The sequence below is a fragment of the Mesoplodon mirus genome (genome assembly GCF_964341445.2).
Source record: "Mesoplodon mirus genome assembly, chromosome: 7".
Lineage (NCBI taxonomy): Eukaryota > Metazoa > Chordata > Mammalia > Artiodactyla > Ziphiidae > Mesoplodon > Mesoplodon mirus.
Window position 1 is genome coordinate 56,570,419 of NC_138983.1, and position 11,864 is coordinate 56,582,282.

At 53.5% G+C, this 11,864-nt stretch overlaps 1 protein-coding gene across 2 annotated transcripts; it reads right to left on the reverse strand.

Annotated features, from left to right (window-relative positions):
• Positions 1-346: 346 nt before the first annotated feature.
• PLEKHB1 (pleckstrin homology domain containing B1) lies at positions 347-11,101 on the reverse strand. 2 transcript variants are annotated; one of them, XM_082627674.1, is made up of 8 exons: positions 10,982-11,101; positions 9,690-9,765; positions 8,147-8,299; positions 7,433-7,535; positions 6,292-6,331; positions 3,588-3,692; positions 2,293-2,389; positions 347-1,707 (listed from the first exon to the last, which is right to left on the reverse strand). In XM_082627674.1, exons 2-8 carry the CDS (start codon positions 9,724-9,726, stop codon positions 1,571-1,573), a joined length of 672 nt encoding a protein of 223 aa, XP_082483800.1. In that variant the 5' UTR covers positions 9,727-9,765; positions 10,982-11,101; the 3' UTR covers positions 347-1,570. The 2 variants fall into 2 exon arrangements, with proteins under 2 accessions (XP_082483800.1, XP_082483801.1); XM_082627675.1 differs by lacking the exon at positions 3,588-3,692.
• Positions 11,102-11,864: the final 763 nt, after the last annotated feature.

The window sequence follows — 11,864 nt, forward strand, 5'->3', positions numbered from 1 at the left end:
GGAAAAGACCCCACCCAACACCACAGGGCTCTCAGAAAGCAGGCAGGGCATGACCTGGATCATCCATCAGCTCAGATGACAGAGATTCTGATGCAGCCTGTCCTCTCAAGCCCTCAGGGACAGCCAACTTCAACCTGCCAGTTTATGGGTGGGGAAAGCAAGATACAGAAATGTTAAGTGACTTGCCCTAAATTGCTCAGCTAACATGCTGCCACCAATTCTACCTGACCTCAGAATCCACACTCTTCTCACTATACCAGAGAAGGCACTAGCAGGTGCTGAGTCATAGAGGTGTTCCAGGGAAACAGGGCCCCCCTGGGGGAACAAACAAAGCCAGAGTCAGGGCTAGAGCCAACCACACCTTTATTAGTCTCTGCAGCAGGGCAACTGGAGCCCCTATCTACAAGGGAACTTTAGCAGGCTACTCTGGCTACTGGGCAGGGATGTTAGCATTTCTACTAGTGATTGGGACAGGATGGGGGAGGAGACTAGAAGGGGACCAAATGGGGAGACTGCTGGGCCTCCCTCCTGCAGGGAGGCACATGTGGGGCCTTCAGGACTGAGACAAAGGTGGACCAGGTCCCAGAGGTGAACACTGCCATCTCCCCCAGAGTGAAGGAAGAGACAAAGCCTCTTTGATGGTGATGGAGATGGTGATAGCCACAGCTATGGATAGAGGGCCAAGCTTTTGGGGAACAGAAATGCATTTCTTGATGGAGGCACCAACCTAGGGCGAGTCACAAAGAGAGCTCACCTGCCCCCCAGGAAGAGGACCCCAGGTTCAGCTCAATTGCTGCCCCAGGCATCTTGACATGGAAAACAGGTGCTTTCTGAACACTGAAGGAACAAAGGACCCAGGAATCTGGTAGCTGGGAAGGATGGGGCTAAACTCAGGGAGTGTTTTGTGTTTGGGTATTAAAACAGGCAATATATTCATTATGGTGCAATCATGAAACGTCCCTCCAAAAAGCTCACACCTCCCCCTTAGCCAGCAACCTCCTTAGCCTGGAGGGCCATCATGAGCTGACCCCTGCCCACACCACAGCCCAAATGAACTCCCATTCAATTCTTTGGATGTGCCGTTATGTTCACGGCTCTGCACTCTTGCCAACAACTTTACTCCTAGCCTACCTTCCTCACTCTTTGCCATCATACCGTCAAAAGACTGATAATTCCACCTTGTAAAGTGTTTGTTTACTCCAGTCTGCCCCACCAAGCTTGGAGCTGCCAGAGGAAAGAACCTGATTCCTGTGTCTCCAGTGCCTGGGCAACTTGAAGACCCATGAGTTGCATTTTCTGTGTCCTGGCGTGTTTGGGCGAAACATACCCATATGTGTCTATAACGGATTTCTGGGGTGTCTAGCAGTAGACAAAAGAATTTTGAGCTATGTTTGTGCCTGGGATGATAGCTTCTTCTGATGTGCAAGGTGAGGGTGGGGAGTGGGAGGAACGATCCGAGCCCAGAAGGGGCTAATGGAAACTAAGGGGCCAAGTGGGACAGGGCTTGGATGGTGGAGGGTGGGACCAAGCAGGAAAGGGGTCTTTCTGGTCTACGCGCAGGATCCAGGGCTCAGAACCAGCAGGGCGACCACATGAGCGAGCCGAGTGCTGCACCTGTGGCGGCTCCCGCAAGCATGCTCATGGCCAGGGGGGCGCCCGCGCTGTAGCAAGGATCCTCCCGGACCACTACGTGCGTCACGCCAGGGCCTGCGGAGAGAGAGCCCGTGAGGGCCAGGGACTTAAGAGGAGGGAGCAAAGAGATCCTCTGCCTCCTTCTGCTAGACTCCAGCCCAAACCATGATAAGGCGCTGAGCCCACTCTCCCGCTCCTCAGTGGGAGACACTGAGGGCTTGATGCGGGAAGGACGCGCGCTCTGTTCCCACGGCTTCTATGCCCTGGATCTGCTACGGACGTTCTGGGACCGTGGGGCTAGGATGGACTGGCAAGGAAACCCCGGGGTCTCTAAGAAACTCCAGACTGCACCTGATGATGGATGGGCCTTCCCAACCGCCAGACCCTGGAGTGAGAGGAGGTAGCCTTTCCCGCATTAGCCACCAGGGGTCGCTACCAGCTCAAGAATGGGTATTGCTGGGCCGGCCTAGAGAAGAGGTCAGCTCTGGAGTGGGGAGGGGCTCTGGTTCAAGAACCGTTCTGAGTCATGGGATGGGGAGGGGGCCTTGCGGAGGGTCCCACCTGGGAAAATCCATGGTCACTAAAAGGGTGGGGCCTGGCCCCTACTGATAGACCAGGGGCGGGAATTGAGGCAGGGGGAGGGGTGGGCCGGAGACTTACCATATGTCGGTCCATAGTAGCTGCGGACATATGTGGCCTCATGAGCATTGGGGGGCACCACCTCATAGTAGTCCTGGTACGGGCTGTAGATGCGCACCTGGGGAGCCCTGCCTGGTCAGCTGCCGGAGAGCTGGGCCCGGATTTTGTCCCCTCCCCCCAACACCTGGTTCAGGCCCTTCTGGGCCCACAGAGCCACCACACCAAGTTTACAAATGGGTCCCCAGATACCAGCAAGCTCCTGAAGAAAGACCCTACCTCCCCACAAGGCCCTTGTCCTCTAATACTTGAGCCCCTCCATCCAGCTCCCAACGATGCCATTTTCCTGCCCTGGCTTCCTACCTAGCACTCCCCTGATCAAAACTTCTCCATGGCTCCCTACTTCCTTTGATAGATAGTCTAATATTTGCTAGCAGCTCTCCAGTGATGACACTTGGAGAAACCCAATGGACTTCTCTACTCTCCTGGTTATGGAGAGGGCGGCCTGGGCCTTGGCCAGGAAATAAAAGGGGGTTCCACAGGGGCAGAGCTGACCTAACCTGATCCTTGCCTTGAAGGAAGTTCCAGGTCTCCTGGGAGAATAGAGACAAAAATAAAGGAACTAGGGCCTCCCTGGTGGCGCGGTGGTTGGGAGTCCGCCTGCCGATGCAGGGGATACGGGTTCGTGCCCCGGTCTGGGAGGATCCCATATGCCGCGGAGCGGCTGGGCCCGTGAGCCATGGCCGCTGAGCCTGCGCGTCCGGAGCCTGTGCTCCGCAGCGGGAGAGGCCACAACAGTGAGAGGCCCGCGTACGGAAAAAAACAAAACAAAACAAAACAAAAAAATAAAGGAACTAGAAATCAGGCAGAATGAAGACAGGACTAAGCACTAATGCAGTGGGTTGTGGGAGGGAGTGACAATGCCTGGAGGTCTGGGAAGTCCTCCCTGAGGAGGTGGCAGCCTTTGAGGTGCATCTTAGAGGATAAGCATCATTTTGTCAGGTGAGTAAGGAAATTAAGGGTCTTTGCAGCAGATAGAGCAGCACATGCAAAGGCTGGAGAGACAGAAAAGGTTGGGCATAGCTGGGAGCAGGGGGTTGAGCAGAGCCGTTGGAGCGCAGGGGATGAGGGGGATGAGGTGGGCAAGTCTGGCCCAGGCCAGATTCCGAAGACCTTGAAAGCAGGGCTGTGGTTGGTGTCCTATGAACGATCGGGAGCCATGGAATGTTTGTGAGCAGGGAAGGGATGTGACTGGGCCCACTGTTGGAGGCACATCCTGGTGCCAGAATGGAGGCCGGGAGGGCTGAGCCAGCACTTACCCAGATCCGCCTCTCAAACTTACAGGGGCTCCACGAGCGGGTCACACACCTGACCTTGGGGCAAACCCGGCGGCTCCTGGGAGGGACGGTGGCTCCAGCTGGGGCCTGCTCAAGCCACAGAAACCCAAGAAGGGGAGGGAGGGGGGTGTCAGAAGCCCTCTACATCTGGAGAGACTCGGAGCTCTTCACAGGCCCTAGCAGAGCCCTCTGCCAGCTGGGCAAGGGAAGGGGGTATCCTCTTCTTCCTCAGCCCATGGTAATGGTGGGAAGCTCAGAAGGGGTGGTGATTTTGCCGAAGTTACACAGAGAAGACGGATCAGTAGTGTCTCTCCAGAATTAGCCCACCTTTGCCTGTTTCAGGCTGCTGAGGCTCCCAGTCTCCAGGGAGGACAGTACAGCTCTGATCTGCCTGCCCACCCACCTGCACCCATCACTGGCCCCACAGCCTTGCTCCTGACTGTGCCCCCGGCCCTGTGTTCCCTGGAACAGCCAGGGTCAGGGGCTCCTCCTGGAGCCTCCACCCAGAGTGGGGTATAAACCTGCAGGATGTGGAGGGACAAAGCACAGGTCACTCCTATTAGGCACAGGACAGACAGACACAGGCATGAACACTCAGAGATGGGCAGACACTAGTACAAAGACACAGAAGTACAAACACACCCAGTTCGAGCCAGCCTAGGGACCAGAGGGATGCGCGTATGTGTATGCATGTGTGTGTGTGTGTGTGTGTGTGTGTGTAGAGCAGGGGGAGGTGGAGTGGAGGGTCAGAGTAGAGAGATTTAGGAAGCAGAGCAGCAGGAAGGTGGATAGGCAGAGAAGACACAAGGCAGCTTCATAGAGTCACAGAGTGCAGAACGGTCAGCCCTCACCTCCTTCCTCCTGCCCCTCTTGGGTGGGACTGATCTGCCCTGCATAAGTGTGTTTGGAGCTCAGAGCCAGGTTCCTCCACCCTGCTGACCACTGCCCCAGCCTCCTCTTACACAGCCTCCACCCAGAAGCCTGAGTCTGCTCCAAAGCCTGACCACAGCCCCCCTGCTTAATGCCCTTTATTGCTCCCCACAACCCTCAGGATAAAGTTCAGTTCCTTCACCTGGACTTAAAGGCCGTTTGTGACATGGCTCCTCAGAGGTCATGTCTCCTACTTCTTTCCCTCCACACCTTACCCTCCAGCCAGGCCAGACTCCTGGCCTTTAGACACACTGACCTAGGTTTCAGTGCAGGCTCTTCCACTGACTTAAGATGATGAGACTTTGGATGAGTCAATTCCCCTCTGAACCTCAGCTCCCCAGCTATAAAATGGAACTAAAAATACCAACCCCTACCCCTTCTTATTGAAGATTAAATGATACAACCAATGCCAGGTGGTCAAGCACAATGCCTGGCCCTCAGCAGGTGAATGCCTGAGGGAGTTTCTAAATGCATCCCAGTCTTCCCTGCTACTTCCCAGCGGACTTTTTTTTTCTAGATGAGAAGGAGCTCCACCGTGCCACAGGTAGAAGGAGCAAGCACAGAATCTGGGGTCAGGCAGATGGGGGTTGAGGCCAAGCTTGGCCACGCCTTTGGGCAGCTCCTCAAAACCATACCTCCATCAATCACTAAGTTCTGTTGATTCTACCTCTTAAGTGTGTCTTATCCTCATCAGCTTGTCTCTACCAGCAAGGCCTTAGTCCAGACCCCCAGGCGGTCACCTGCACACTGTCCCAGCCTTCTAACAGGTCTCCGGGCATCCACTCTTACCCTCTACAATCCATTCCCTACCTACCAGCCAGACTATCTTTTTAAAACTACAAGTCTGGTCTGATCTGCTCATGCCGTTCCTCTGCTTAAAAACTTTCAATGACTTCCCAGTGTTCTTAGCAGAAACCACTATCCTTAACAGAGCTTTTAATGCCTGGCTCTGCTAACCCTCCTTCCCCCACGGCTCTCTCTCTCCCTGAGATCCAGCCACCCCAACCTTCCTTCTGTTCTTCAACTTGCCAGCATCATAACCCCTCTCAGGGCATTTGCACCTGCAGTTCCCTCTGCCTGGAAAGCTCTTCCCTTCACCCCACCCCAGCCCTTTCACCCAGTTGATTTCTGTTATCCTTCAGGTCTCATCTTAAGCCTTGTCTGGACTCCCACCTGGATCAGGCCATCAAGGTGGATGCACATTGAATGCGCCTTGCCTGTCTCTGTCAGAGAAGTTACCACCACTGCAATGGAATCACTAACTCTGTAATTTGTGACTTCACGTCTAGCTCCCCATTAGGCTGAGTCCAGGAAAGCAGGGCCCACATCTCCTTAGCTACCCTCTGATCCCTGGTCCTTGGCACAGTGCCTGGCACATAGTAGGAACTCAGTAAATATTTGTTGTGTGGATGAATAAAACTCAATCTTATCATCTGCAGAGAGAGAACAATAATCCCAACCTCACAGGACGGTTGAGGGGAGTAGCTGGTATTGTAACTACATCACACCTGATGTTGCTGGATTAAAGATAGTTCCTTTCCCCCTGCTCACATGCCACCCCCTTCAACAAGGCTTCTTGGAGGCCTCTCCCTCCTCCAAGCACCAGTTGGATGTCTTCTGTCCTTTTCCACTCGGGACTCAGTCACCTACATATATGGAAATTGAGAACTGCTGGCTGGCAGAGACCGAATCTGAGTCACCCATGATTCCATGGCAGGTAGGGGTGGGGAGGAGACAGGTGGGGAAGGGGGCTCACCGGGGTGGAGTTCGCCTCCAGCAGTGCCGTCTTCCATGCTCTGCAATGCAAACCCACCAGACCATGAAGAGGGAGTTCAAGAGAAAGGAGATTGGGCCCCACATTTTAGACTTTCCTCCCCAACCCAGCCTCTAGCCCTAGTCTCTTGCGAAGGGGGAGATCCTCGTGACTCCCTTGGGTAGACAAAGGTGACCCCCTCTGCTGCTCCTGTCACATAGACAAGCCCTCAGTTGAGCTGCAGCCTCCTAATGCATTCTTAGTCCCCAGTCTTTTTCCCTCTAGAAATTCCAGTTTCCCCATCTAGACAAAAGACAGCTGGGCTTGGGTGGTCCCTTAGGAGTTCAGATTCTGACATGCCTAGGCTGGTTCTCTGGCTGCAGCCACCTCCACATCCCAAACCTACAAACTCAGTTCCCCAGTGCTCTGACCCCAGAGCCCCGGGAACACCCAGTGGACACCGGACAATTGAGCCTTTGTTGGTTGCCATGGCACCTGGCTGGGGTGGACAAGGCGGCTCTGTGCTTTGTCTACCCGGAGCTCAGCCTCCCCTACTCCCACACATCCCATCTCTTTCACTCTCCTATAGCACAAAGGCCAACTGACCCTCCGCCAGAGTGGGAAGGGCAAGAATGTGAGTGAGGAAGACACGCCCAGTCTCTCAGTGTGGATCTGCATCTCACATGGGGGGCCCACGGGCTGCCTCTGTTAGGCAGGTTAGGGTCTATCCCTCAGATCAGAGTACCCCCTGCCCCAGGCCATCTTCTAGGAAGGGAGTGAGAAGGAGGGCCTCTGAGGATGCCATGGGGCTGCCTGTTCCTTTGTATCACCCCCAAGCGAGGGCTCACCTCAGAGGTTGCTAGATACCCAACTCTAAGTGATCAGGGACCACACACCTGAGGTAGGGGTGCACACCCCTCCCCCAACAGTCCTGAATTCATCCCTAACCATATCAGTTTACTGGATACCATACCAATCACCATGTGCCATTCAAATCCACTCTGCCCAGCTTCCACTGAGACTACCATGCTCACTGGTCTTTGTCCCCTTTACCTACCTTTAGGGAACTAGAGGCCCAATGAGGAGGAGGCGTCTGGTCATATTCCCCAAGATCCCACCCCATCCTCTCCTGGGAACCACTCACATGGCATCATCCCGGGTCTCTGCACACAGGTGCAGGCGGCCGCCCTCTCGTAGGTTCACGATCAGCAGGCCATCTCGGCTCTTGCCCTCTGGGGGCTGCACATCTAAAGGCAGACACACATATATGGGGTTTCCACAGGGCACAGGCCCCAGGTTTCCCCAGTAAACCAGAAACAAGAATAGGAACTGACTTCTCTGAGTCCTTTTTACTGGCCACTGCCAACCTCGTCTGATCCCACACACTTTCCTTGGGATTCTGCTCAACTCTTTAGACCTTTCCACCTTTCCACATTGCCTGCTTCTCTAGTTAGGTATATCTATCTCCCAGTTTCCCTATATAATTATGGCCTGAGCCTTGATCAAGGAGATTTTGCTGTGTGACTTTGGGCCAGTCACTTAATTTCTCTGAGCCTCCTTATTTCATTTCATCTTTTTCCATTCCTAGCACTGGAGAGGGCAGGAATGGTGTCTGACTCACCTCTGTGGACCCAGCATAGGGCCCAGGTCCAGCACAGAGTAGGAACTCAATAAGGAACTGATTTCTTAATTCACACCCACATGAATTGGAGGTGATAGAGGCCCAGAAGCAATGTCTATGGAAGGCCTCTGAAAGCCACAAAGAGCCTTCCACCTGAGAACAGCAGGTGTTCTCAGACAGACACTGTTGGGGGGGCGGGCATAGTCACAGTGCCAGAGAGAAAGGGGCTCTGCTCACCGTGGCACTCCTGGCCTATCTTTATGTCTCGGACGTTGAAGCGGATGAGCACGCGGTCCTCCTCATCCTGCGCAGTCTCGTCGTGGTAGTAGCCCAGGGTTCCATCCAGCCACAGGGCGAACCAATTCCGCTTCCAGCGGCGGAGGATGGAGCCTGTGCGATATTCCAGACCCGCCAGGCAGGCTGATCACAGAGCCTGCTGGGGGGGCAGGAGCCCTGGGTGGGTTCCCAGAGTCCCCTTACCCCCAGCCCCCAGTGTCATAACCACCCCGTCCTTGCCCGTCTACTCCCTGAAATGATGGCAGGGCCTCTCTCTGTCTTGCTCACCCATTGCCTCCCACTGGGCCTGACACATAGTCAGGGCTCCATAAATGTGCTGAATGGTAAATAAATGATCAGATTCTTTCCTGGGGGGAAGCTGGAAATCTTTTTTTTTTTTTTTTTTAAGTGTCACAAGACATGGAGCACCTCCACAAATTTAAATTCATGTCCAATTGAACATGTTTCTATATGTACAGTTTGTCGGAGAAAAAGCGTTGTTTTTGTATGAATGCAGAATATGGTTTATGCAAGAATTAACAGAAAACAATTAGTCATCAAGTGCTTGCCTTAAGGAAACACTTAATTTCCATTGCATCCATTCTGCTGAGGGGTGTACAATTATTGCTTATAATTGTGAGCATACTTGAAAAAAAGGCCAAGCCCCAGGTGACAGTCATTTGTGTAGTGTCTGCCTCTTCCACCAAATGGGGAGCAGAGGGATTGGCCATAGCTCACCTCACCTGTCCCGGCACCCAGCAGGACCTAGACTCGGTGTTTGCTGAACTGAATGGAGCGAGTACGGGTCATAGGGTGTGGGGAGCTCCTAGCCCGGGACAGCTCTGATTCAGATCATGACTCTGGTCAGAGGTGGGTCTGGAAACCTGAGCCCTAGCTTTAGACATTTTGTGACTGGAAATCTTTACAGAAAAGGGTAAAGACATAAGAGATCTTCCTAGAGCTTTACAAATTCCAAAGCACAGAGGCATTTTTCATTTTGTTCTGCACCTTGTTCTGTGGCCAGCCCTGGGTATGGGTGCTATGGACACACAGAGAATTAAACCCAGTCCCTGCACTTGAGGTGCTCACAGTCTGAAGCCAGTATGAGGTGGGGGAGTGGTGAGGCCCACAGGTAAAGATGGTTATATATTTATCAGGGCTATAACAGGGGTATGTATGAGGCACTGGGCACGAAGAAGGGGGCCACTAACCCAGCTTGGTGCTACAGCAGGGGCTGGGGTGGTGAGGAGAGAAAAGGCAGAGAAGGCTCCTCACAGAAGGGGACATCTGAGCTGGGTCTTGAAAAATAAGTAGTTTACCAAGCAGTCAGGAATGTGAAGGACATTCCGGACAGAGACAAGAGTATGGACAAAGGAGGGGAGGATAAAAAGGGCATGATTTCTTGGGAGAAGGGTTCACTGTGCAGGTCCAACAGGCCACTTTCCTCATCCCTGCCCCTGGACAAGGTGCAGGACAGATGAGGGCTTGGCCCAGGGTCACTCACTCTGTCTCCACAGCCAGCCGCCCCTCACCAGGGCCATTTCCTCAAAAGGACTTTCCAGGGTAGAGTCAGGCGGAACCTGTCAGAGGAGCCACAGGACACACGGGCCTCATCAGCTGCTCCACAGCAGCTCCTCAGAGAAAAGCCCCCACCCCTGTCGTCCCTGGGGGAGCCACCGAGGAAACGTTTAAAGGAGTGTGAGTAAACAAACAAGGGCAAGCCTGTCTGTCTCCTCCCCATTCTCTGCTCCAGGCACATAATGGGAGCACTGTGCTTGTCGGGTCAGCAGGGCAGCCACCCACTGCGCTGGGGTGGGGCTGGGGGTCAGAAGCCTGGATTCCAATCTCAGCCCCATAACCTTGACCAAGTCCCTTCTCCCTGGCCTCCACTTCCAGATCTGTAAAAGCATGTCCATCAGGCAGGTAGAGACTGAAGTGAGGAACTCTTAAAATGTTAGAAACCCTGGAATTTTGAAACGCTGGCAGCAGAGAATATTAGAATCATGGCAATGAATGAGGGACTTTCATGATAAGAGAAGCCTCCCTCACATTTGAACCCCACCAGAGCCATTTACAAAGTGCATAAAATAATAGTTCAACAGCAACTATGATTGATCGAGCACTTTGTGCCAGGTATACTTCTCAGGTGCTTTCATCTAGTATCTCGTTGAAGCCCCACAATAATCCTTGTTATTCCCAGGAAACTGGGGCCTGGAGAGGTCCAGGCACTTGTGCAGATTTGCTTGGTTATTAAGCAGTGAAGACAAGATTCACACCCAGCAGTCCTGGCTTCTAACCATTATTCTAGTAGGAGCTTTTAAAACTCCCGATACACAGGTCATACCCAGTAATAATTAAATCAGAATATCTGGGGGCAGGAGGTAAGCACTGATAGTCTTCAAAGATACCCAGGTGATTCAGTGTACAGCAAAGTTTGGGCCCCACTGCAACTCTATTGGGTACTTTACTAGATGGGTAGGATCTTTACTCCTATTTTACAGATGGACAAACTGAGCTATAGCATGTGACTTGTCCATGTGTGTGACGGAGCTTGGATTGGAATCCAGGTGCCCTCTGATCTTGAGCGCAGCTTACTTTTGAGCTGGTGCCTTCGCCCCTCCCCCCACTAGCTCACACCTGTTGCTGCGCAGCAAGGGCTGGCTGGCACACCTGGGTTGGAAGGCCCGGGCTTGTCCCTGCTTCTCTTGCTACTCCCTCCCATCTTCAAGCTCAGACATAGGTCAGATAAGACGGCCAGGTGCAAACTCCCTCTCCAACCCCCCTTGATGCACCCACCTGTCTACACCTGTTGCGACGCTGCTGCCAAAACGGCCGCTACTTGGTGCTGCGGCCTCCCAACCCGCTGCGCCTGCGCTTTGTGCGCCCCAGAACGCCCGGGGCTGTTCACTCCCCAGGCGGCGCCCGGGGTCTAGCTGCCTCGGGGCCCCGCCCTCCGGTCCCGCCCCGCCACCAGGGAGGGGGCGGGGCGCGTAGAGATGTGCGACAGGAGGCCTTCTGGGACTTGTAGTCTGCAGGCCTAGATATGGGTAATCAATATACAGCCTCTCGTGGGTGGTAGCCCTGTGCCCAACCGGAGCACAGGTGAGAGGCCGCACCTGCGATTTTATTTTGTTATTAAGTCATTATTTTGTTCATTCATTTATCATGAAATACTTTTTTCCCAAGAATCTTGAGCTCTAATTTTCTAGAAAAATGTAAATTACAAGGAGAAACCAGGCTCCTAGTTTTGCCATGTTTTCTTGATACTCAGTTTGTGCCTGGCACCGGGCGTTAGTGGAGGGCACAAAAAAGCATCCGACAAGGCTCTTCCTCTTCTTTTCCCGGCTTCCCGTCTGGTGGAGGAGACAACATAAACACACAATTAAAGCACAGGGTATGGTTTGACAATGGAAAGAAGACTCTGACTTTGACCAAGAGGTTCAGGAAGGCTTCCCAGAGGAGGCTGAAAGAGGTCTTGAAGGATGAGTATGAGTGTCCAGTATTTCAGCGTGTTTGGAAAGTAGAGTGCAGGGGTGGGGGTGGGGAGGGCATGGGGATCAGCAGGTGATGAAGCTGCAGGGGTTGCAAGGATATAACCTGAAGGTCTTGGATGACAGGCTCAGGAGCTTGGGCATTATGACATAATGACTGGAGCTTGGGCTTGCGGGTTTCAAGGTGA